Source organism: Canis aureus, chromosome 2 (assembly GCF_053574225.1).
Source record: "Canis aureus isolate CA01 chromosome 2, VMU_Caureus_v.1.0, whole genome shotgun sequence".
NCBI lineage: Eukaryota > Metazoa > Chordata > Mammalia > Carnivora > Canidae > Canis > Canis aureus.
This window is the reverse complement of record NC_135612.1, coordinates 38,856,556-38,883,833: the sequence shown is the minus strand read 5'-3', so window position 1 is coordinate 38,883,833 and position 27,278 is coordinate 38,856,556. Positions and strand designations below refer to the sequence as shown.

The 27,278-nt window shown below is 40.4% G+C and overlaps 1 protein-coding gene across 5 annotated transcripts in view; it reads left to right on the top strand.

Moving 5' to 3' along the window:
• Positions 1-7,193: 7,193 nt before the first annotated feature.
• The window catches only part of FAN1 (FANCD2 and FANCI associated nuclease 1), a 40,121-nt gene continuing 20,036 nt past the window's right edge, over positions 7,194-27,278 (top strand). Inside the window, exons 1-5 of one of the 5 annotated variants that reach the window (XM_077868961.1) lie at positions 7,194-7,360; positions 8,238-9,661; positions 12,632-12,772; positions 17,067-17,268; positions 22,868-23,101. In XM_077868961.1, coding sequence (XP_077725087.1) covers positions 8,392-9,661; positions 12,632-12,772; positions 17,067-17,268; positions 22,868-23,101 — 1,847 coding nt within the window. In that variant the 5' untranslated portion in view covers positions 7,194-7,360; positions 8,238-8,391. Of the gene's footprint in view, positions 7,361-7,486; positions 7,539-7,663; positions 7,770-7,818; positions 9,662-12,631; positions 12,773-17,066; positions 17,269-22,867; positions 23,102-27,278 lie in introns of those variants that run through there. The other 4 variants (XM_077868953.1, XM_077868945.1, XM_077868975.1 and 1 more) reach the window with 4 other exon arrangements.

Genomic DNA, 27,278 nt, shown 5'->3' with positions numbered 1-27,278 from the left:
TTGGGGTCCTGATGTTCTTCCCCACTGCCCTGTCATCCTTTCACAAAATAGTGCATGGGCCTTCCATCTTTCTCCTTATGGGGTAATCTCCCATCCAACTGAACAAAGCCTTCATGTAGGCTGTAGAGTACCACACACAGATTTATAGAGAGCAGGTATGATCTAGATGTGATAGTAGTGGACACAGCAGGGAAGGTAGGCTGGCAGTGTGGTGAGTCTTCTGTGACTACCAGGTACTTGCCTTCCCATCCAGGGAAAATTGCCTTTTTGTCTGATAGGACCTCATATTATGCTTTGATGGAAATGCCGTGAGCTTACCTCAAGGGTAGAAAACGAGAGCAGCTTCTCCTGAAGCAACAGGGAAAGCCCTGGTTTTTCATCTACATGGAACAGTCAGTCAGGAAGAGCCCATGGATGTATACTTTCTGCATTTCTGCTTCCTAATACAGAAACAGGCCACATCAGGATTAGAACCAGGTTGGCAAGGGCTAGATGAAGCACCAGTTAATACTGAATTGTCATCTGTTCGAAGTTTTATTCAGGAGAGTTTTCTTCACTATTGTATCTTTGTCTTCTGTTTTTTTAAAAAAAGATTTTATTTATTCATGAGAGACACAGAGAGAGAGGCAGAGACAGAGGGAGAAGCAGGCTCCATGCAGGGAGCCCAATGTGGGACTTGATCCTGGGACTGTGGGATCACGTCCTGAGCCAAAGGCACTGAGCCCAACCACTGAGGAGCCCAACCACTGAGATGCCCAACCACTGAGCCACCCAGGCATCCCAGCATTTGTCTTCTAAACAGTTTGAGGAACCCTGGATCTCTTTCTAGCCTTAGTGAAAGTGTCATTTTGTTTTAGTGGTGATTTGTCTGTTATATGGCTCTAAAAGTTCTGCTTTCTTTAATTCAGTTTGCCAGTCCCCATTCAATTGCTATCTTAGTTCTATTTCCCTTGAGTCTTTCATAATCATTCATCAGGATTAGAATGTTTGATCCTGGAGTGATGATTCACTTTACCTGTCCAAGGGCAGTTTGATGTTTGCATAGTTTGAATCCCTTTTATCTTCATTTCTCCCCTCACCTCTAGGTGAGGTGTGTCTATACATTCACTTTTTTTTTTTTTTTTTTAAAGATTTTATTTTTTCATGAGAGACAGAGGCAGAGACATAGGTGGAGGGAGAAGCGGTCTCCCTGCAGGGAGCCTGATGTGGGACTCAATCCCAGGACCCTGGGATCACACCCTGAATCAAAGGCAGATGCTCAACCACTGAGCCACCCAGGTGTCCTACCATTTGTGAGTTTCTAACTGAATTTCTTCTGTATCTATTATTTGGCATACTATAAGGAAAGTATTCCCTTCTCATTTATTTCACTATTGACTGATTTTTAAATTATTCAATTTTTTTAATCCTTTATTATGAATTTTGATTTTCCAGTTTTGGGCTGATACAGTGGAAGGCCCTCAAACTAATTTCTGAGTTCTGTTATGTTCCCACTATTCTCTGAGCACGTCCTTATTTTCTGGTGCTAATAAATGTTCCAGGCTTATCCTGTCTTTTCCCTGGAATTGGCCATTTTCCCACAGAACCCTGGTTTCTCTTGGAGAATGGTATTTTGAAACAGATATGGGTGCTAAGTGTGCTCATTGCCACTGTTGCCACTAGCCTCACTCACCAGAGCTAGAAATGTGTGGTTGTGTGTGACTGTTATATGTATACCATACATGAGTCATACCAAAACTTCCTGTTCTAATCCAATATCCCTGCAGATTATATTCTAGTATTTACTCTTCCCATATTTGTAATGCATTTTCTAACAGAAATTTTGCTCCCGTTATCTTTATTCGTTTACTCAAGCCTAGAATATACAAGTAGTTTTCAGAATTGGTAAGCTTGTACTACTAGGAAAAGGAAAACATAGGTGTTCTATAGTTGTTGAGAATAGTGTTCGGTATTTCAGATAGTCCAAAGGTTTGATTTTTGTTCAGTTATTATCTTAACTGATTTTTTGTTTAGTTTAATCAATTAGAGAAGCATATAAAATCTCTGTGATTGTGGATTTTTCTCGTAACTGTTTCAGTTTTTGCTTCATGTATATTGAAGACCTACTTTGTCAGGTACATATCCATTTATGATTTTTATGTCTTTCTCATGAATTGACCCCTTGACTATAAAATGACCTCTTTTTCTTTTGTGGCACTCCCTGTTTTGAAGTTTATTTTCAATATAATACTATAGCTCTTTCGATTATTGTTTGAATAATATATTCTTTTCTCTTACTTTCCAATTGCCTGTGTGTCATATATATCACATATTAGGAATTGCTTTTTAAGTGTAATCTGACAAGTTCTATCTTTTACTTATTTATTTTTTAAAGATTTTATTTATTTATTTGAGAGAGAGAGCACAGGGAGGAGGAGGGGGAGGGACCGAGGGATAGCAGACTCCCAGCTGAGCAGGGAGCCTAGACCAAGCTGGATTGCAGGACCCCGGAGATCACAACCTGAGCAGAAGTCAGATGCTTAACCAATAAGGCACCCATGTGCCCCTAGTTCTCTCTTAATTGGAGCTTTTAGTCCGTGCACATTAATGTAATTATTTGGTTGTATTTGGTTTTACCATTGTGCTATTTATTTTCTCTTTGTCTCTTCTAATTTTCTCTTCCTCTTTTTCTGCTTTTAAATTCAGTATGTTAATATTGCATTAATTTTCTATTGTTCAGGAATTACAATATGCATCCTTAACTTAAGACAGTCTACTTAGAGTTAATATTTTACCACTTCATATAGGATGTCAGACCTTTGTAGTGATATAATTGCATTTACATTCTCATCCTTTTTGCCATTGTCCTCTATAATTCATCTAGGTATGTTAAAATCTTCCAGTGCGTTTTTATTAATTTTGCTACTGGGCCTCCAGTTTCTGCCTACTTTTGGTCATTCTCCAATGTTCTCAAATATGCTTTTTTTTTTATATACTTTATAATTACTTATAATTTAAATTTATAACCAAAAACTTGTTTCTGTAATTTTTATATTGTTTGTAAATTTTTATATTGTTTATGCTTATGATATGCAAGATTTTTAGCCAATAAAGTATAGCTACACAGCCATTACTAGAAAGTTCTTAATTTAACTATAGTCATGTTTTTCAATCTCTTACTTTATGGTAGCACTTCTTCTCTTATTTAAGGAATCCTATAATACCTTTAAGAAGATAAAATTATTTCCTATGCAGGCATGTCATGTTACTGCACTTTGTGCTTTGCAGATACTGTGTTTTTTACAAATTGAAGGTTTATGGCAACCCTGTATCAAGCAACTCTGCAGGCACAATTTTTCCAACAGCATTTGCTTATTTCATGTCTCGGTCACATTTTGGTAATTTTGGAATATTTCAAACTTTTTCAATGTTTGTATCTGTTACTGTGATCTGTCATCAGTGATTATGACCTGCTGAAGTCTCAGATGAGACTACTACTAGCATTTTTTTAGCAGTAATGTATTTTTAAATTAAGGTATATACATAGGTTTTTTGTTAAGACATAATGCTGTTGCACGCTTAATAGACTGCAGTGTAGTAGAAACATAATTTTTATATGCATAATTTTTATATGCACCAAAAAATTAATTTGCTTTATTGTGATGTTCACTTTATTGTGGTGGTCTGGAACCAAAACCATATCTCTGAGGAATGCCTATATTCTAAAAGTCTTGAAGTTTGCTTTTCACAATTGTTACTTTAATCTATTCAGCCTTAATCTTTGTATTTGATATGAGGTAGGGATCCAGTTTCATTTTTTTCCAAATAGGTAACCTGTTTTCAAAAACCATTTTTGAACAGATTTTCCTCAGTACTCTATAACATTTACTGTGTTTGGCACTGGATTTATTACATTCTCATAAATAGTTTGGAACTTTCTTCTGCTATGTTCTTTCATTACGTGGCCAACCCCTTCACTTGTAAACTGTATCCCATCCCCTTGCCTATGGAATAATATTAATCCAGAAAGTCTCCTTTCTTCTGCATCAGATTTCACTCTACCTGAATATTCCTATCAGCATATAAACATTGTTATTTTTTCCATCTAAATAAACTCAGCCCCACCTTTCCTTTTAGCTCTGCTATTCCTCTCTGCAATCCTTCACCACAAAACCTCTTTAAAGTCTACACTTACTGTTGGAGAGGAAAAACTTTTCCTCTATAACCCCTTAGGTTTAGTGCCTGAGGACCTGTGAATTAAACTGATAAAAGACGGTTAACAGGAAAAATTATTCATATACTTATGGGAGCTTACTAAAGAAGTAACTTGATAAATGGTTAAAGTTAGTAGGGAAAAGAGAGGGTAGAAAAGGCCTTTGGGGATGAGCACATATGTTTCTAGAAGAACAAATGGGAGAGAAGACAGTTTGTGATAATCCAACAGCAGTTGGATTCTTGCAGTTTCTTGTTCTTGCAGATGCAAGGGGTTTTTCTATCTTCATGGCCCTAAGATTCCCCTGGAGAGAGAACTTACGGTAGGTATACTCTAGGTCTTCTTGGTTATAAAAGCCCATCTCTGAAAAAGGGAATTTATGACAGCCTTATTTCCTAGAATTTTTTTTAATCAAATAAGGGAACCTCCAAGAAGGCTTCTTTTTTCTATCTGTTGAATCCCAAATGCCTTCAGCTTAAAATAACCTTCATACCAACCTGGGTTCTGAATGGTACCCGTATAGTCTCCAATTCCTCTCTCCCAATCTTTCTTGAATCCTATTCAGTCATTCCACTGTTCTGTTACAATAGCTTTTGTCAAAGTTACCAAATGCCCTTCACATTGTTAGGTCTAATAGTTGCTCTCAATATTCATCTTCCATTCTAGCTGCATTTGACACCCCCCAATCTTCAACACACATCATTCACCTGGTGTTCTGGATGCCAACTGTTTTCCTTCTTCCTCACTGGTAACTTCTCAGACTCCTTTGCTGGCTCAGTCTCCTCTCCCTTTTTTTTTATGGCACTGTTCAGTCTTCCTGATCTTTTAATCCTCCATTTGTAGTCACTCCATAGAATCATATATTAATACCATATAAAGCCTGATGAATCCCAAATTTTTATTTCCTGACTTGATTTAATTAATGTATCAAGTGTCTTCATCCACAACGATGTCTGATTAGCATTTCATTTTTTTTTTTTAAGATTTCATTTATTTATTCATGAGAGATACAGAGAGAAAGAGAGAGGCAGAGACCCAGGCAGAGGGAGAAGCAGGCTCCATGCAGGGAGCCTGATGTGGGACTTGATCCCAGGTCTCCAGGATGACGCCCTGAGCTGAAGGCAGGCACTAAACAGCTGAGCCACCCAGGGATCCCCTGATTAGCATTTCAAACTTACATGTTGCTGTGATTTGAACGTTCGCATATGCCCCACCTCTTCTCCCCCAAATTCATGTTGAAATGCTAACGCCCAATGTAATGGTATTAGGAGATGGGGGTCTTTGGGAAGTGATTAGGTCATGAGAGAGGAGCCTTCCTGAATGGGATTAGTGCTCTTATAAAACAGACCTTACAGGGCTCCCCAGCCCCTTCCACCATGTGAGGATACAATGAGAAGTGTGGGATCCAGAAGAAGCACCTGACCCTGCTGGCACCTGGATCTTGGACTTCCAGTCAAAAGAAATGTGAGAAGTAAATTTCTGTTATTTATAATCCATCCAGTTTATAAGCGGCCTGAATGGACTAAGACATGTGTTTGAAACTGAACTCTTGATATCTTTCCCCTTTGTCCTAGTTGACAGGGCAAAGTTTTTTTCTTTCTCTTACACCTTACACCCTTCACCAAGAACAAATTCTGTTGGTTATACCTACTAAATGTATACAGAATCTTGCTATTTCTTTTAGCTTCAACATTAGCTCTGACCCAGGCCACTATCATCTCTCCTTGGATTACTTCCTTAGCTTTCTGTGTTCCCTGCTCCCATTCTTGCTTTCAGTCTCCCCTTTCCTCTGCCCCCATCATCTATGCTTAACATAGATGGCAGAGTGGTTCCTCCATATCACTCACAGTAAATGCTAAAATCCGCAAGACCATCAAGACCTGTTATCAAATGTCAGCAGACCAAAGCCAGAGGCCCAATCTAGTCAGCTATCTGTAAATAAAGTTTTATTGGAACCCAGCCACACTCATGTTACGTATGGTCTATGGCTGCTTTCACACTACAACAACAGTGTGACCAGAGACCCAATGGCCAGAAAAGACTAGAACATTTAGTACCTGGCCCTTTACAGAAAATGTTTGGCCCCCTACATGACCTGCCCTCTGCTACCTACCTCTCTCACTTCCCTCCTGCTCCAGTGAGTTGTCTTGGCCTTCTTGGTATTTCTAGACCTGCTAGGCAAGCTTCTAGCTCAAGGGACACTCCCTGTTGCTGTTTCATCTGCTTACAATCCCCTTTTCTCAAGTACCCACTGCCTTACCTCCTTCAAGTCTGCTCATAGGTCATCTTTTTTCAGTGAAACCCTTCCTTACCACTCTTTCATACTGTAGTCGTCCTCCCTACCCTCACCCTGATGTTCCTGGCTTTCTCTTCGAAGTATTCATCTTTTAATTCTCTACATAATTTATTTTATTTTTTGCTTTTTTTTCCCTTCCGTCTTCCTCCACTAGAATGCATTTTCCATGAAGGCAGGGATTTTCCTCCTCCTCCATTCCTCATTCTGTTCACTGCCATATTTTGAGCATCAAGAACCTCCTCACCTGACAGGAAGGCAGGCACTTGACACGTATTTGAGGCCGAATTCCCTATTCACGTCCCTTTCCCCTTCGGCTCGTTCATCTATCCATGCATTCTTTCGACGCTGTGTGTGGAGTAAGGACACGCTGGCCCTGCTGCGAGCACTGGTGAAGGGTACCCGGGGCCCTGCACTCAGGGAGCGGGCAGTCTGGGTCATTCGTGGGGAGGCTAGAACCAGCTGCTGTCGGTGCTCAGGGGCTGGTAACTGGTACACTCTGCCTCAGTGACAGTTTTCCGTTGTTAAGCAGCCGTTCTGGGACACGAAACCGTATCGCTTCACAATGAAACCATATAAAGGGCCGAAGTAGTGGGTACTCCCGACTCCCCACGGCCCAACTACTTTACACTTTATTGGGCCTCTGCTCTGGAGCTCCTCCCTCCGGCCTCCTGCGGCGAGGCGGCGGGCGGCGGCTCTTCGGGGGAGCGCAGCACGCGGCTGAGCCCCCGAGCCGACTCCGGGCGCGGGTCCGCGGGGCCCGCGGGGGCAGCTTCGCCCAGGGGGCCGCCCGACACTGGGTGCGCCCCCACAAGCAACCTTCCTACCGGCTCGGGACAGGGGTTCGGTCCGGGTGCACGGACAGGGGTCGCCAGGTGTGGAGGAGGAGGTGCCCGGGGAGCCCCCGGCTCGGCTTCGGCCCCTCGGGAGGAGGGGTGGGGGGCAGCCTGCGCTGTGAAGGGAGGGGATCGATTACTCGGGCCTCCGCTTGCCGCGCCTGTGGCGAGCCGAGACGCGGAGATAGGCTGGGCATGTCTGGCCGCGCGGAGCTGGGTGGGAAGCCTGGGGCGGCCGGCCGGGGTCCGGGGGCGCGGGGCGCGGGGTCCGGGGTGCGGGCCGCATGGGGGAGCGCTGGCGACTAGAGGCGGCCGGGCGGAGGGCGGAGGGCGGAGGGCGGAGGGCGGGGGGCGGAGGACCGAGGGCGGGCGGGCGTGGTGGCGGAGCCCAGGTGCGCGCCCGCGGCCCCGGCGGGGAGGCCCGGCCGCGCGCCCCGGAGCCTCGGAGGTGCGGTGGCCGCGCCTGCCCTGGGGGCCCGGGGCGTGGTGACAGATGCCCGCGACTTGGAGGGAGGGGGGAGGTGCTGTGCGAGCCTGTGAGACCGAGCTGACCCGGGGTCGTGCAGATGGGCTTTCTTCCTCCCGGAAAAAGTCACTGATGCAGGGGTTTAAAAAAGGAATCTGGAACCGTCAGGCTTTCGCTTTTTACAAATGGATAGTTTGAGATCATAAAAAGCCTCAGGAATGATCCCTGCGGAGCCTCACGCGGTGGTTTGATGGCCGAGGGTCACCGCGAGATATTGCGTGTGAACCCGGAGCAGAGCCCTGGTCGGTCCCAAGGCCAGGACTTTCCTGACCTCACGGAGACGGTGGTTGCACATTGTTGTGTGGAGGAGGAGGTGGTGCCCGGGGAGCCCCCGGCTCTATTGTCGAACTCAGAACAGTATTTTTAATCCACATGTGTTTTATGTTGTAGGGAGAAGAAGCTGACTACATGAAAACATGAAGTCAAATAGAAGCCCGCTTGTTATTATTTCAAGCCAGGGAAGTAAAAGTGAACCACTGCTGTCTTTACCCAGTAATATCCCGGGTTTTATTACTGGAAACACCCAGTTTTTCTAATACTCATTATGTCAGAAGAGAAATCTCCTGCAAAGAAAAGACCTCGTAGAAGTTTATCAATCAGTAAAACTAAAAAAAATGAGTATAACTCCATTATTTCTTTTTTTAACAATGCACCACCCGCTAAACTTGCCTGCCCTGTTTGTAGTAAAATGGTGCCAAGGTATGACTTAAACCAGCATCTTGATGAAAAGTGTGTTGGTGTTAACAGTGATGACATTACTCCAGTTGATCTGAGGCATGTTGGCTTAATGAATTCAGATGTGTCCACAGTAAATTTAACCAATGTTGTCTTAGAAGATGTAACACCGGGAAAGTTGTCACCGTCAAAGACGGGTTTAATCCCTGACCAAAGTAATTCCATAAAAATGGTCAAAAGACAGCAGACCAGCCCTTACTTTAAAAATAATGATAAATTGATGTGCAAAAATCAAGATAAGCAGAGACATCATAATGTGAAAGTCATTACTCTGGGAAGCCTGTCATCTAAATTGTCCAGAAGATACGCAGAAGCTAAAAAATCAATATGTAAGAATAATGAGGAATTTGCCAATAAGAGTCCACAGAGTTCCTTATCCACAGTGGGTAGGAACCTGGTTGACAACTGTTCAGAGATTGAGGACAAGGATCAAATTTTGGAGAATAGTTCTCAAAAGGAAAACGTATTTACCTGTGACTCTCTTGAGGAGCAGAGAATTTCTGAACATAGTGTAGAAGGCACTAAAATACTGGAAACTGAAAGCCAAAAGGCTACCCAGGAATGGGGGCGATCATCCCTCACCCCTGCCTTCTCAGATAATGCTTCTGTGTTATTTTCACCAGATTTAACTCTTGGGAATCCAGTGGAGTCTACTTCAGAGGAAAGTCTTGCAAAGTGGGAGAGTATCACAGGAGTAGATGATAAAGATGTTGAAAAATGTGAGGCAGGTAGTTGTGAAGAAGAAAAAATGACTGTTGCTTCAGAAGCTAAAACCCAGTTGTTAAACTGGGAGACAAAATCTCCTAGTTCTGCACATGATGTTTCTAAAGGCTGTAACATCCATGTCCTTCCTCTGGAAGGTGATAGTGACCTAAAGAATGAAATCACTTGCAGAATTACTTCAGAGCAGGGGTCAAGCTATGATGTTCCTGATGAAACAAGAACAGTACCACCAAATCATCCTTACTACCTTCGGAGTTTCCTGGTGGTGCTGAAAGCTGTATTTGAGAATGAAGAGGATAGGATGCTCTTCGATGAACATGAGAAGGAAATTGTAACTAAATTCTATCAATTATCAGGTATCTTAACCTTATGTTCCTCCATTTGCTTTCCTGATTTGGCTAGTAATCTAATGACCACAAGGAGTCAGTGTGGTTCTGAGTCCTCTGGGAATACTCAGGGGAAGCAGCCAGCTACATACAAGGTTTGAGAAGAATATGCATGACAAAGAGACAGGATTTTGTGGCTAGGGATGTTTGCTTCTGCACTATCATCCTTACAAGCTCTACTTTGGTTATAATGGAAGCACCTGTTTTTCCTTTATATGTGTATTTGATGGTTGTAAAATAGCCTTTTCCAGGTTAAAAAAAAAATAGGGATTTAGGAAAGTGTACTTTGCATTCTGAGCATGCAATCAAGCTTAACTTAGGTTGTTGCTTTATTGTTTTCACATACCATTTTCTCAAAAATGAAAGTGAAGTAGAATATAGGAAAGAACAAACCAAGGCATATTAAGGCATATTTTTCCCTCCCAACAATGTTTTAGGTTTCTAGACTTCGCTTTTTAAGGGTAGGGTGTGGAGGAATTGGAAACTTTTAGGCTAAGTTGGTGCATTTAAAAATACTGGTCTGTGCCTCAGTTCCTTGGCAGCCAGTGGTGGCTGTAAGTCCTTAGTGCTGATTTGGAGCAGAAGCCACCCTGGTTGTTGCACTGCTAATCCAAGGGGCCATGGTAGCTTTTCGGAACGAAGTCCCTTCTGAGCTGCGGAAAGCTTACTTCAGGGCTATGCTCACCTCTCATTATTAGTAATCTTGTCTGACTCTTCAGTTGGATTAAAAAAAAATCTTAAATATTACTAGTAATGTTCAGGAGAAGGGTCTTTGTTTTAAATTCCCACAATGAAATTACAGTCTTCGTTGTATTACTTTTTTTTTTTTTTTAGAGATTTTATTTATTTATTTGATAGCACGAGCAGGGGGAGGAGCAGAGAGAGAGGGAGAAGCCGACTCCTCACTAAGCAAGGAGCCCAATGGGGGGCTGGATCCCAGGACTCTGAGTTCATAACCTAAGCCAAAGGCAGACATTTGACCAAATAAGCCACCCAGGCATCCCGTTGTATTACTTTTAACATGTGAGTGATACTTCTCTGCGCATAGTTGCACAAATTATCCACACAGCCTCCATCTCTACTTGTGCTATCCTCACCAGAACATGGACATAAATGACACCCCATTACTCTTCTATCCACAGAAGTCACAGATCTTTGGTTGGGTGCTGGTTGCATTCATGCGAGCATTTGAGTAGTCTGTGTGCCTCTGTATAATTGAGAAGTATGAATAGTTTCCCTAGTGCAAGTTTTGGTAGATTCTTGTGTATGGCTCCCCACCAATAGTCATTTGCAGTGTCTCTATGTGAAAATAAGTGTTGCTAATTGAGTTTCCCTCTTTTTTTTTTTTTTCCTATGCCAATGTAAGAATTTATTTATTTATTTATTTTTTATTGGTGTTCAATTTACTAACATACAGAATAACACCCAGTGCCCGTCACCCATTCACTCCCACCCCCCGCCCTCCCCCCCCTCCACCACCCCTAGCTCGTTTCCCAGAGCTAGCAGTCTCTACGTTCCGTCTCCCCCTCTGATACCTCCCACACATTTCCTCTCCCCTCCCTTATTTTCCCCTTCACTATTATTTATATTCCCCAAATGAATGAGAACATATAATGTTTGTCCCTCTCCGACTGACCCACTTCACTCAGCATAATACCCTCCAGTTCCATCCACGTTGAAGCAAATGGTGGGTATTTGTCATTTCTAATAGCTGAGTAATATTCCATTGTATACATAAACCACATCTTCTTTATCCATTCATCTTTCGTTGGACACCGAGGCTCCTTCCACAGTTTGGCTATCGTGGCCATTGCTGCTAGAAACATCGGGGTGCAGGTGTCCCGGCGTTTCATTGCATTTGTGAGTTTCCCTCTTTAAAGAAAAAAATGAAAAAAAGTTGAAGATTTAAGAAGTGTAATTATACCATTTTAGAATTGGCAGAAATCTATTTATTTTAAAGATTTTATTTGTTTATTCATGAGAGACAGAGAGAGAGGCAGAGGGAGAAGCAGGCCTCGTGCAGGGGGCCCAATGTGCGACTCGATCCCAGGACTCCAGGATCGTGCCCTGAGCCGAAGGCAGGCGCTAAACCGCTGAGCCACCCATTCAGGGTTCCTGAATTGGCAGAAATTTAAAGATAATCCAGATAACAGGAAATTTGTGACCAGGTTAATCAAATAACTTTGCCAAGATCACTGAGTTAGGGATGGTTGCTTTACCAAACCTACACATATTTTGAAAATCTTTTCAGATTATTTTCAGCCAATAATAGAGTCATGCATATTAAGCTGAAAGCAGAGAACAAAAAAACTGGAATTCTGAGTAGGGCTTCTCTGAGTGAAAGTATTGGTGGCTAGAAAAATGAGAAACCTGGTTCTTAGAAGTTTTGAAATGGCCAATAACCATTACCAATTTTGGAAATTTTTAGTGGTTGATCTGCCCATCATCAAATACATCATCTTGTTTAATCTTTTCACCAGCATTGGGAAGATGGTGTTATTTCCCCAGGACCCCCCCCCCTTTTTTTTTTTAACAGAAAATGGAGTCTTGGTAAGGTTCATTGACTTGGATAATGCACAAGAGGCAGAGCTGGTCCAGGGCTTGAGTAAGCATAGGTGTATTTCTTTCTTTTTTTTTTTTTTTTGAGATTCATTATATTTTATTTATTTCAGAGAGTGTGCGCATGTGTGTGAGTAGGGGGTGGGGCGAAGGGAGAGAATCTCAGGCAGACTCCCTGCTGAGCACAGAGCCCGATTCAGGGCTTGTCTCATGATCCATGAGATCATGACCCAAGCCAAAACCAAGAGTCTGAACTAACCGACAGCCACCCAGGTGCCCCACCATAAGTGTATTTCTAATAGAATATATTTTACTCAACTCTGTTTTGAAAAGTATATTGTTTTGAGAAGGGAGATAATATTTTTCATAACTTTATTGCAGCTAGTGGTCAGAAGTTATATGTAAGACTTTTTCAACGTAAATTCAGCTGGATTAAAATGAGTAAATTGGAATATGAAGAGATTGCCCCTGATTTAACACCTGTGATTGGAGAATTGCAGCAAGCAGGCTTTCTGCAGACAGGTATGATTAGTCAAAGGAAATGTAATCTGAAAATAGGGCATGAAGAACTCAGTTTCTGCAGAATGATGGTGCTGTTGGTGCCTGGCAAATACTAATTTTTAAAAATTGAATTTTTAACCTTAGGACAACAAATTATTCATGTTAAAGCCATTCTTAGCCTGGGTGAAGACTATTTGTTGTTTTCTTGACTGTCTCATGTTGAGGACAATAAAGTCTCCCCTGGGTCCCTGAAGGTCCTCAAAAGTCTCCCTCACTGAGTCAGTGAAGAAACTCACCCCTTCTCAGCTCTCACCTTCTAGCAAGAATCTGACTCATTCAGCTGCCTCATCTTTGTGATAGAATGAAGCTGGTTTACTTGAAGCTAATATTGCCTCTAAAAGCTTCATCCACCCCCTCATGTACACACATACAGCTCTTGTAGTATGTAAGTTGATTGCCTCAAGTTCGTTGATTTAAACCTATGAGACTGTAGTTTTGGTGGTCTTGTCTGTAGCATCCATTAAGCACCTACCTACCTGGACTGAAAGTGATATTGTACTGGAAACATTGGTGGAGGGAGAATGTGAGTCTTAGGTAGTTGCTGACAGCCTTTTTTTTTTTAATTTTGTTTATTCATTCATTCATTCATTCATTCGAGACACAGAGAGAGACAGGAGACCGAGAGAGGCAGAGGGAGAAGCAGGCTCCATGCAGGGAGCCCAATATGGGACTCCATCCGGGGTCTCCAGGATCACACCCTGGGCCAAAGGTGGCGCTAAACCACGCGGGCTGCCCCGTTGCTGACAGTCTTGACTTGTCAGTCTTGAAATAGGCAAATCAGACCAAAGCCAGGTGGTTTCTGTGTGGAAGTTTGTAGTGAAGAGCACTTAGTAAAGTGAGGTTAGGTGATGTGCTGGGACTGGGGGAAAAGGCAGAGGGGCTCAGTTAAGAAGCTTGAATGAGAGGGATTAGGCAGCAGGATGCAGGCCCTGCTTGGAGCACTGCTTCCAACACATCAGTCCATAAGGGCCACTGGGGAGCTTCTGTCCTCACCTGACTTGGACGGTTTGGTGCAGATTCATAAATTCACAAGTTTGACATGCATGCCAGGTGATTGCTGCAGGTGAGCCTTGACTTACCTTTAAATGACCTTTAACCACAACCCCAGTGGCTCACTATTGTGCTCAATCAAGTCCAAGTCCTGCCCTCGATCTGCATGACCCCATGGGACACGGTCCTGCTCACTCTGCTGTGGCCACAGAGCTCTCCTTGGGGTTCTGCAGCAAGCTGAGTGCACTGCTTTCAGAGCCTTGTACTTGCTGCCATAGCTCCCTCAATTCACCCAGCTCTGCATCACCTCTTCAGAGGTCAGTCTGACCACCCTACATGGAACCAGCCCTCCTGCTACGTTTGCTTTGCCTCAGCCAGTTTTGTTTTTATTTATCATAGTTCTCAGCACCTGACATACCTACTTACTTGCTTGTCATGCAAAGAAAGAGGTGAGCTGCTTGTGGCCAGGACTTGGTTTGTTCATTGTAGTGTGCCCAGGGCCATAGAACATTACTTGGCATGCAGTGTGCACCTAGTAAGTCTTTACTGAATGGAGGAAAAAGGCATTGCCCTAAGCTGTAAGTGCCTTGAAGGCAGACACCAGCCAGGTCTGATTCAGCTGAATCTCAGGTCTAGACTGGTGTCTGGGTCTCGTGATAGCATACATGTGTATGTTTGTTCAGTAATTGAACACATAAAAAGGTTTCCAGCCAGAGGCCTGTACAGGGAGAGCAGAGCTGATGGTCAGTTTACTCTGATCTGTTTGGGAGAGGTCCAGTTGGAGGCCTTGTAATCAGCAAATATACCAGTGAGTTTTTAATGAGGGTGTCTAAGCCATAATAGTTACCCATATGTGTCTTTTTTTTTTTTAAGATTTTTATTTATTTATTCATGAGACACAGAGAGAGAGAGAGAGAGGCAGAGACACTGGCAGAGGGAGAAGGAAGCTCCATGCAGAGAGCCTGACGTGGGACTCGATCCTGGGCCTCCAGGATCACACCCCGGGCTGAAGGCAGCGCTAAACCACTGAGCCATCAGGGCTGCCCCATATGTGTCTTTATGTTATTCAGACTTTACTTTTTAGTGAGAAATTGTATTTTATAACTTTTATGAGATACCTATTTTCCATATTCTGTAATAATTGGTTTGACAAACTAATTACAGTTCCTTTTTTTTTTTTTTTTTTTTTAATAAGAGAGGGATGGGGTAGAGGGAGAGGAATAAAGAGAATCTTAAGCAGGCTCTGTGCCTAGTGCAGGGCCTGATGTGGGGCTTGATCTCATAACTCTTGAGATCATGAGCAGAGCTGAAATCAAAAGTCGGACAGCTGCACTGACAGAGCCACCCAGGCGTCCCTACTAATTACAATTTCTGCAGTAGAATTTCATTGTACTTGCATTTTTTTTTGCAGTCAGCAAGTTTACTCTGTTTATTAAAGTCATGGAAATGGTTTGACCAAAGTGCACAATAGAATGACATCACTGGTTTGTTATAAATCACAGTGAATTACTAGAATACAACAATGTCATTCCTTTACACAGAGGATTACAGGATGGGGTGAATATTATAAAGGATAGGATCTTTTCAACACATTAAGCCAATCAGATTTTACACCTCAACTATGTACCTTTGAAAAGACTGGTTAGCAAAGCTGAGGGGTTTTCCTCCTCTTTTCTTCTCTACCAATTATTACTAAGCCACAACGAAAAAAGCCATGCACAAATTTTACAACACCTGATAAAAAACAGATACAAAATCTTGTTTACTTCATCACTTGGTAAAGCTTGTATCTTTGCTCCTTCATTTTTCTGATTAGGCCACTTGTCACATGACTCACCCCTAAATGAAAAGCTGTTAATAATTTAGCAGTATTCACCCCTGTACACATATCAAGATACACTCCCCATAACCATCAAGTCCATGTCTCTTTCCTGTACATTAACACAAATGAACACACCACAAACCTAGGACTAAAGACATTTACTATACAGTTTTAAAAATTAATATATCTAGCATCACTATCAGTGTATTTCAGATCCCATATTTGGGAGAGGGGATGCTGTATGTACAACCCAGCCCATCTGAAGATTTGGGCAAATCTGCCAGAAATGTATGAGGAAAGCCCTGCAATGTGCCATACATAACCAGTAGCTTTCTGCCTTGCAGAGAGGAATCCAGAGCAGAGCTGTGCATTTCCAGAGTAGGAAAAAACCCAGAACTTAACGTCTTATGGGCGAGTAACTTTTCATAGAGTGAAAGGCAGAGTTTTGTCTTCTTAAACCCATTTTAATGTCACAGCATAGTCAGTGAAGAAAACAGAGTGGTCATCTGTACATAGGTACATAGATCTGGCTAGCCTAAAAAGAAACATTTAAGATTTTTACAGAAAATCTACCATAAAAACAAGTCTTTAATTATGCTCTTATCCATCTACTCACTAGTTCAATCACTGGCTGCCTCTAAACCTAGCAAACCATAATCCGAGGTCCAGCAACTCACTCCTCACCCCGTCCCATTCCAAAAAAGAAATGGCTTCTGCATGAATAATTCAAAATGGTCTTATCCATAAAGTAGCTGCCTCAAACTGTAGTGGAGACTGGCGACTGGATGGTTGTTCCCCTGGGATTTGGATTTTTAGAGACACTTCCCAAATGCAGAGTTGATTCTCAGGGAGCTGCTGTCCCCAAATCATAATGTTACTTCAAACAGTGTTATTGTACCTATCTAAGTTCCTCATAATTGTCAGCTACTAATCAGCTATTAGTATAATGAAATAAAACTGTTCCCAGAAACGAGCAAGACCAAAGCTTGCTTTTTGATTGGTTTGTTTGAAGTTCCCGTGGTAAAGAACCTTAAGGCAGTTGGACTGTGGCCTGCTAGAGCCATCCAGGGCAGACTGAAAAAAACTGTTGTGTCAGAGTTCTTACATCAAAAATTTCCCCCTTTATCAACTGGGGGGATGGATTTGTTGCTCATTCCTTGAGTTCAATAGAGACCGAAGGTCAAGAGTTCAAGGTCACCAACTCCATTTAAAATGTATAACCCACCTAAGTTTCTCACATGGTTTGCTCAGCTATTCATCCACCTGGGTATGCTTTGGATTGTAAGTCTTCCTTGATGATATTACAGATTCAGTTAAAATTTGTCTTGTTCATTATATTTGCATTTAAGTAAGCTTCATTCTTCTCAAAGTCAATAGAGCTAGAAAATAATAAAAATCTTTAAAACTATGTTTACCTTTTTTTTTTTTTTTAATCCATTTCAGAGTCTGAGTTGCAAGAGCTCTCTGAAGTACTTGAACTGCTTTCTGCTCCTGAACTGAAAACCCTGGCAAAGGCCTTCCACTTGGTGAATCCCAATGGACAGAAACAGCAGCTGGTGGACAACTTCCTCAAATTGGCCAAACAGCCTTCAGTCTGCACTTGGGGCAAGAATCAGCCTGGAATCGGTGCAGTGATTTTAAAAAGGTTTTGTTGGATATTGTTTCAGTAAAAACATTAAAATGTTGATAGCACATATTAACTTATGATAACAGATGGTACATTGTTTCAAATTATAATTTCTTATCTTATTTGTAGTTAGATTGATAAGACAGAAGAGCCTTATCACAATAGCTTGGATTCTTTCTTGGTTTATTTTTAATAAGTAATACTACTAAGACCAAGGAATTTCTAGGGCCAAGAAAAATCAGGAAGCAGTAGGCATGTGGTAAATTCTAGTATATTCTTATTCAAGAAAAATGCAATTTTAACTCCTTTCCTACAGGACTTACAGTAATATATTTGGTCGAATATTTATTTTAGTCAACTCTTTATTGAAGTATAATCTATCAGTCTTAATATGTAGTTTTTCTTGGGTTTAGAACATAAAATTGACCAAGAGCTATGGTTTGTTTCTTTTGCTTTTGTGAAGACCTTGAAATGTTTCAATTTGGGGAAAGATGTAAAAACCTTCAGAATTTATTTTTTTTTCCTCACATTATCTCTAGAATGCAGCTATATTAACTTTAATTTGGAGTTGTTGAGGATAAAGTAAGTGATGCTTTTGAAAACACTTTAAAACAATGTCAATGTTTATTTTGTGTAATATATAGTGTGTCTTTCTGAATACACACATGGGCATATATGTGCATGTGCACAAGTAACTTTCAGCTGTTATGTGTCAAGAGCCAATCTTTGTTGGGAGATACTACAAATATTAATCTTTTAAAAAAACATAGCTACAAACAAGACATGCATTATTAAGAAAACTGTCACTACTAACTCTTCAAAAAGTTTAATACTATAGGTTTTTAAAAAATATTTTAATTATGTATTTATAGTTAATTGACTTTTAGGATTATAGAATCTTCGTAGTATATTAAATGTCTTCTAAGACATTTAGACATTAAATGTCTTCTTAGACATTTAGACATTCTTTTTTTAAAGATGATTAATTTGAGAGAGAGAGTGTTCGAGCAAGCAAGAACATGCACGAGCTGGGGGGCGGGTTGTGGAGAGTCAGAGGGAAAGAATCTCAAGCATACTCCCCACTGAGTACAGAGCCTGATGTGGGGCTTGATCTCACAACCTGGGGACCATGACTTGGAGTCAAATACTCAACTGACTTGAGCCACCCAGGCAGTCCCCTAAGTCCTTTCTCTTTATTTTAGGGGCCCCACTTCCCCTAAGTCCTTTCTCTTAATTTTCTTTTTCTTTTTTTTTTAATTTTAAGGATTTTTATTTATTTGACAGAGAGCAAGAGAGAAAGCACAAGCAGAGGGAGCAGCAGGCAGAGGGAGAAGGAGAAGCAGGCTACCCACTGAACAGGGAGCTTGATGAGGGGCTGGATCCCAGGACCCTGGGATCATGACCTGAGCCAAAGGCAGATGCTTAACTGACTGAGCCATCTGGGCCCACCTAAGTTCTTTCTTGTTTAAATTTTTTTAAAATTTTATTTATTTATTCATGAGAGACACAGAGAGAGAGGCAGAGACATAGGCAGAGGAAGAAGCAGGCTCCCTGCAAGGATAACAATGTGGGACTTGATCCCTGAACCGGGATCACACCCTGAGTCGAAGGCAGATGGCTAACTGCGGAGCTACCCAGGCATCCCTAAATTTTTTTTGTTTTTATTTTAATTCTAGTCAGTTAACATACAGTATTATACTAGTTTCAGGTTGTACAATATAGCGATTCAACACTTCCATTCAATACCCAGTGCTTATCATGACAAGTGCACTCCTTAATCCCTATCATCTATTTCACCCATCCCCACACTCCCCTTCCCTCTGGTAACCATCAGTTTGTTCTCTATAATTAAAAGTCTGTTTCTTGATTTCTCTTTCTCTCTCCCTCCCTCTAATTTTTTCCCCTTGTTTTGTTTCTTAAATTCCACATGTGAGTGAAATCATACAGAATTTGTCTTTCTCTGACTTATTTCACTTAGCATAATAGTCTCTGGATCCATCCATGTCGTTGCAAATGGCAAGATTTCATTCTTTTTTATGGTTAAATAATATTCCATTGTATGTATATACCACATCTTAATCCATTCATCAGTTAATGGATACTTGGACTGCTTCCATAAATTGGCTATTTTAAATGATGCTGCTAATATACCAGAGTACATGTGTCCCTTCAAATCAGTATTTTTGTATTCTTTGGGTAAATACCTAGTAGTAAAATTGCTGGATCATGGGTTAGTTCTATTTTTAATTTTCTGAGGGAGCTCCATACTGTTTTCTAGAATAAGTAACTGCACCATTGTGCATTCCCACCAACAGTGCAGGCAGGTTCCTTTTTTCCAGATCCTCACCAGCATCTGTTTTTCTTGTGATGTTGATTTTAGCCATTCTGACAGGTGGGGGGTGATATCTCATTGTGGTTTTGATTTGCATATTCCTGATGGTGAATGATGATGAGTATCTTTTCATATGTCTGTTGGCCATCTGTCTTTTTTTTTTTTTTTAATTTAAGATTTTACTTATTTATTCATGGGAGACACAGAGAGAGGCAGAGACATGGCAGAGGGAGAAGCAGGCTCCATGCAGGGAGCCTGATGTGGGTGGGACTCGATCCCGGAATTCCAGGATCATGCTGTGGACCAAAGGCAGGCGCTCAACTGCTGAGCCACCCACGTGTCCTGATCTGTATGCCTTCTTTGGAGAAATGTCTGTTCATGTCTTCTGCCCATTTTTTAATTGGATTATTTGTGAGGTTTTTTGGGTGTGTTGAATTATGTAAGTTCTTTGTGTATTTTGGATACTAACCCTTTCTTGGATGTTATTTGCAAATATCTTCTCCCATTCTGTAAGTTTTCTTTTAGTTTTGTCAATTATTTCCTTCACTGTGCAGAAGCTTTTTATTTTGATATAGTCCCAGTAGTTTATTTTTGTTTTTGTTTCCCTTGCTTCAGGGGACATATCTAGTAAGAACCTGCTTCAACTGATGTCAAAGAAGTTGCTGCCTGTTTTCTCCTCTAGAATTTTTATGGTTTCCTGAATCACATTTAGGTCTTTAATCCATTTTTAACTTACTTTTGTGTATGCTGCAAGGAAGTGGTTCAGTTCATTCTTCTGTATGTGGCTGGCTGCCAGTTTTCTCAACACCATTTGTTGTAGAGACTGTCTTTCCGACTGGATGTTCTTTCCTGCTTTGTTGAAGATTAATTGTATAATTGTTGGTTCATTTCTGGATTTTATGTTCTGTTGTATTGATCTGTGTGTCTTTATTTGTGCTAGAACCATACATCTTTGATGACTGTAGCTTTGTGGGTGCCTGGCAGGCTTCAGTTGTTAGAGCATGGGACTCTTGATTTCGGGGTTATGAGTTTAAGGCCCATGTTGGGTATAGAGATTATGGATTACTACAGCTTTGTAATATAACTTGAAGTCTGGAATCATGATCCTCCATCTTTGTTTTTCTTTTTGAAGATTACTTTGGCTATTTGGGGTCTTCTGTGATTCCATATAAATTTTAGGCTTCTTTGTTCTAGTTCTGTGAAAAATGCTGTTGGTATTTTGACAGGGATTGCATTAAATGTGTAGATTGCTTTGGGTAGTATAGACATTTTAATAATATTTGTTCTTTGATCTATGAGCATGGAATGTCTTTCCATTTCTTTGTGTCCTCTTCAGTTTCTTTCATGAGCATTTTATAGTTTGCAGTGTACAGGACTTTTACCTCTTTGGTTAGGTTTATTCCTAGATATCTTATTATTTTTGGTACATTTGTAAATGAGATTTTTTAAAATTTATCTTTTTTTTTGCTTCATTATTGGTATATAGGTATATAGGTATATAGAAATGCAATTTCTTTAATTGTATTAAGTATTTTATGTAACCATATGTAACATTTTATAAGTAAGTGAACATTGAAATTAGCAGTGCTCTCAGTATAAGCACTAAGGATATGAACAGAAATAAAAGAAATAAGGTTAACTTTTTTTTTTTTTTTAATCCCTGACTTTGGACTTGTAGGAACATAAGATTCTCAAGGCTATTTTAGTTGTACTAAAATCACTGTCCTTTAAGATTGTACTTTCTTTCTTCATTTTGTTGTAGAACTCAGCAATGGAACCTGAGTCTCTGACAGCCCCAAATAAAGGCAGTGCCTTGTTATTGTACTTTGCTGTTATCATGAAGAAACAGAAAAGGCGCATTATTTATACTTTCTTAATCCCAGTAGATAATCATTGCTCATTTTACCATGTTTAATGGTTCCTTCTGAACTCAGAGAATTGGCCAACTGGGGCATCCCTGGGATGCTGAATGGAGATGGACAAAGTGTGGGCACTTCGTATCAGTCTCTGTTAGATGAGTGACTCTTAATTAAATAGTGGTGTGATAGGAATCTCACCTGTGTCCCCTCATGTATCTGATGGTGCACTAATTTCTGTAACACCCTTAGGATGTAGCACTGCTTTTGGGTTAATAATTCTGGGATGGATAGGAAAGTAAGGTCTTCCATTAGGCCAGTGGTTCTCAACTGCAAGTGACTTTGCCCTCTAGGGAATATCTATCTGGTAACGTCTGGAGGCATTTTGATTGTCTTGATGAAGAGGGAAGTGAGCACTACTGGCATTTACTGGGTAGAGGCCAGTGATGCTGCTGAGTATCCTATAATGTACAGGACATCATCCTTCTCCCCGGCAAAGAATTATCCTGCCCACATGTCAATAGTGCTAAGTTTGAGAAACACTGTTCTAGATGGTATCCAAGTTGTAAGAGCCAGAGGGCCCACGTGGCCCTGAATTTAATTCAGACCTCCAGGCCTACCTCGAAGGCATCCAGAATCAAATTCAATTTACTCTGAGGTAACCCTAGAGCAGAGATGCTTTTGGACAGCTTTGCATATCACAGAATAGCACCAGATCTTGGGACCACTTTTTGGTACACAAAATCATGCTAACCAACAGCCTTTGATGATGGCATTTTATTTTATTTTATTTTATTTTATTTTATTTTATTTTATTTTATTTTATTTATTTTATTTTATTTTATTTTATTTTATTATTTTATTATTTTATTTTATTTTATTTTATTTTATTTTATTTTATTTTATTTATTTTATTATTTTATTTATTTAATTTTATTTTCAAAAAATTTTTACTAAGTAGTCTCTATGCCCAACATGGGGCTCAAACTCACAACTCCAAGATCAAGAGATGCATGCTTTACCTACTGAGCCAGCCAGGTACCCAAATAATGACATTTTAAATAAATATTATTTAATCTGAATGTCACTTGTCAAGAAGTGAAAACGGCTACTTGTATGACTTTTCTTGTATTTTACACATTCATGACCAGTATAAACCTATGTTGCTTTTTTATTGAGCCAAACCTTATGTCAAACGATTTGGAGATAGAATCTCATTTAATCTTCACCATGTCCCTGGGTAGGCTCTGAGCCTCAAAGAGGTTAAGTTAAGCTCCAAGTTCACAGAGCTGGAAGTGGTAGATTTGCTTCAGGGTTAGAATAATGATTGCCACTTACCTTTATTTTTTCTGAGAATAATTTGTAAAATCTAACCTCCAAATGCTTTTTAAAAAAACAAAGTTATTTATCTATACTGTACATTTTTCAGAGCTAAAGCCTTGGCGGGACAGTCACTGAGAGTCTGTAAAGGTCCTCGAGCTATTTTTTCCCGGGTCTTGCTGCTTTTTTCCCTGACGGACTCACTGGAAGATGAGGAAGCCGCCTGTGGTGGTCAGGGACAGCTTTCGACTGTGCTTTTGGTCAATCTTGGCCGAATGGAGTTTCCTAGGTACACCATCAATCGGAAAACCCAGATCTTCCAAGACAAAGACGATCTCATCAGGTAAGATCATATATTAGCTCATTATAATAACTGTGTCACTTTACATGTACGTAAAAGTTTTCATTATTATTATATGTTTCTGAGACTATAAGGAGAATATAGAAATATGTTTAGATTAAGGTTGCCCAAAACCAATGAGTTTGGAGTTAGAACTACAAAAATTTTTCCTGCCCCATGTTCCCAAATAGCTTTGGCAGGAAACATTTTGTAAATACAGACACTTGAACAAACCTGCCTTGTGAATATGTTAGTGGCACGAACAAGGCCGAAGATGAATGTTTCCCTAGCAATAACGCTTCAAATGAAGCTAATACTAACTCTAACTTGTGTGCGTATACTCAAATCATGCACATGCAAGATTAGAGATTGTCACCAATCTGTTTTGGCACATGGACTCAGTGAATGTTTGGTTTGACTGACAAAGCAGGTTTTGGTAAAGATTTCCTACAGGAAAAAAAAAACTTGGATTTCCTTTAAAAGCCCATCATTATAAAAAAGATTAATTTAGATTCCTAAAATGGCACTTTTGATTCTTGATTTAAAGTTTATGACTCATATGTAACTGAAATTGATTCTGATACTTGATTTTAGGAGAGTTGTTAATATGTTGTCTAATGTGTGCTTTAAAAAATAACATTGAAATTATGGAATCAAAGCAGCATCGATATACATGGACTCTAGCCCAGTTTGCTGAGTTGTCAGGAAGCTCACTGTCTTGTTTGTGTCCTACTGGAATAAATTCTTTTAAATAAGAATATGTCCTTACTCTGTTTTGAGTTGTCTCATATCTTTTAACCTTTTCATTTTTAGTGACTTTATGTTCTTTCTCTTTGATGAAACTGTGTACACTGAAGCCAGGTTCCAGCCTCTCTGTAGTAAAGAACTGGTGAAACCACCCCGTGCCTCAGTTTCCCCATCTATGAAAGGGATGGATAATAGTATATTCCTCCAGATGTGTGTTAATACATGCAAAGTACTTGTGCTTAGAGCCTGGCCCTTGGGGATGACTTAGTATGTCCTAGTTAGCATTATAATTGTCCTTATTACTGGCCTAAGGGAGATTACTTTTTAGTTCTATGATTGACAAAACCATGGGTGACAAGTTCAAAAGCAGGGGAGCTGGAAAGAAAAAGCATGCCAGATTCTTTTGAGAAAGTAGGTATCCCCAAAATATTGGGATTGTCCCTGCATATTTTCAGACCATAATGCTTTGAAACTAGAAATAAATCACAAGAAGAAATTTGGAAGAAATTCAAACATGTGGAGGTTAAAGACCATCCTGCTAAAAGATGAAAGGGTCAACCAGGAAATTAGAGAAGAATTAAAAAGATTCATGGAAACTAATGAGAATGAAAATACAACTGTTCCAAATCTTTGGGATACAGCAAAAGCAGTCCTGAGGGGAAATACATCGCAATACAAGCATCCATTCAAAAACTGGAAAGAACTCAAATACAAAAGCTAACCTTGTACCTAAAGGAGCTGGAGAAAGAACAGCAAATAAAACCTACATCCAGCAGAAGAAGCAAGTTAATAAAGATTCGAGCAGAACTCAATGAAATAGAGACCAGAATAACTGTGGAACAGATCAACAAAACCAAGAGTTGGTTCTTTGAAGGAATTAATAAAGATAGATAAACGATTAGCCAGCCTTATTAAAAATAAAAAAGACTCAAATTAATGAAATCACGAGTGAAAAAGGAGAGATCACCACTAATACCAAGGAAATTCAAACGATTTTAAAAACCTATTAGCAGCTATATGCCAATAAATTAGGCAATCTACAAGAAACGGATGCATTTCTGGAAAACCACAAACTACCAAAACTGGAACAGGAAGAAATAGAAAACCTGAACAGACCTATAACCAGGGAGGAAATTGAAGCAGTCACTAAAACCTCCCAAGACACAAAAGCCCAGGGCCAGATGGCTTCCCAGGGGAACTCTATCAAACGTTTAAAGAAGAAACCATACCTATTCTACTGTTTGGAAAGATAGAAAGAAGTGGAATACTCCAAACTCGTTCTATGAGGCCAGCATCACTTTGAGGCCACCAAAACCAGACAAAGACCCCACCAAAAAGGAGAATCATAGACCAATATCCCTTGATAAACATGGATGCAAAAATTCTCAACAAGATACTAGCCAATAGGATCCAACACTACATTAAAGAAGATTATTCACCAACACCAAGTGGGATTTATCCCCGGGATGCAAGGCTGGTTCAACACTCGTAAAGCAATCAATGTGATAGATCATATCAACAAGAGAAAAAACAAGAACCATATGATCCTCTCAATAGATGCAGAGAAAGCATTTGACAAAATACAGCATCCATTCCTGATCAAAACTCTTCAGAGTGTAGGGATAGAGGGAACATTCCTCAGCATCTTAAAAGCCATCTACGAAAAGCCCACAGCAAATATCATTCTCAATGGGGAAACACTGGGAGTCTTTCCCCTAAGATCAGAAACATGATAGGGATATCCACTCTCACCACTGCTATTCAACACAGTACTAGAAGTCCTAGCCTAAGCAATCAGGCAACAAAAATAAATAAAAGGCATTCAAATTCAAATAAAAGGCAAAGAAGAAGTCAAACTCTCCCTCTTCGCAGATGACATGATACTGTACATCAAAAACCCAAAAGTCTCCACCCCAAGGTTGCTAGAACTCATACAGCAATTTGGCAGTGTGGCAGGATACAAAATCAATGCCCAGAAGTCAGCGGCATTTCTATACACTAACAATGAGACTGAAGAAAGAGAAATTAAGGAGTCAATCCCATTGACAATTGCACCCAAAAGCATAAGATACCTAGGAATAAACCTAACCAAAGACTTAAAGGATCTATACCCTAAAAACTACAGAACACTTCTGAAAGAAATTGAGGAAGACACAAGGAGATAGAAAACATTCCATGCTCATGGATTGGAAGAATTAATATTGTGAAAATGTCAATGTTACCCAGGGCAATTGACACATTTAATGCAATCTCTATCAAAATACCATGAAAAAAAAATCAGAGAGTTAGAACAAATCATCTTAAGATTTGTGTGGAATCAGAAAAGACCCCAAATAGCCAGGGCAATATTAAAAAAGAAAACCATAGCTGGGGACATCACAATGCCAGATTTCAGGTTGTACTACAAAGCTGTGGTCATCAAGACAGTGTGGTACTGGCACAAAAACAGACACATAGATCAGTGGAACAGAATAGAGAATCCAGAAGTGGACCCTCAACTTTATGGTCAACTAATATTCGACAAAGCAGGAAAGACTATCCACTGGAAGAAAGACAGTCTTTTCAATAAATGTTCCTGGGGAAATTGGACAGCCACATGCAGAAGAATGAAACTAGACCATTCTCTTACACTGTACACAAAGATAAACTCAGAATGGATGAAAGATCTAAATGTGAGACAAGATTCCATCAAAATCCTAGAGGAGAACACAGGCAACACCCTTTTTGAACTTGGCCACAGCAACTTCTTGCAAGGGACGTCCATGAAGACAAGGGAAACAAAAGCAAAAATGAGTTATTGGGACTTCTTCAAGATCAAAAGCTTCTGGACAGCAAAGAAACAGTCAACAAAAATAAAAGACAACCTACAGAATGGGAGAAGATATTTGCAAATGATGTATCAGATAAAAGGCTAGTATCCAAGATCTATAAAGAACTTATTAAACTCAACAGCAACAAAACAAACAGTCCAATCATAAAATGGGCAAAAGACATGAACAGAAATTTCACAGAGGAAGACATAGACATGGCCAACAAGCACATGAGAAAATGCTCCACATCACTTGCCATCAGGGAAATACAAATCAAAACCACAATGAGATAACCACCTCACACCAGTGAGAATAGTGAACATTAACAAGACAGGAAATAACAAATGTTGGAGAGGATGTGGAGGAAGGGGAACCCTGTTGCACTGTTGGTAGGGATGTGAACTGGTACAGCCACTCTGGAAAACTGTGTGGAGCTTCCTCAAAGAGTTAAAAATAGATCTGCCCTATGACCCAGCAATTGCACTGCAGGGGATTTACCCCAAAGATACAGATGAAACATTCAGTGAAATGCCAGGACACCTGCACCCCAATGTTTCTAGCAGCAATGTCCACAATAGCCAAACTGTGGAAGGAGCCTCGGTGTCTATCGAAAGATGAATGGA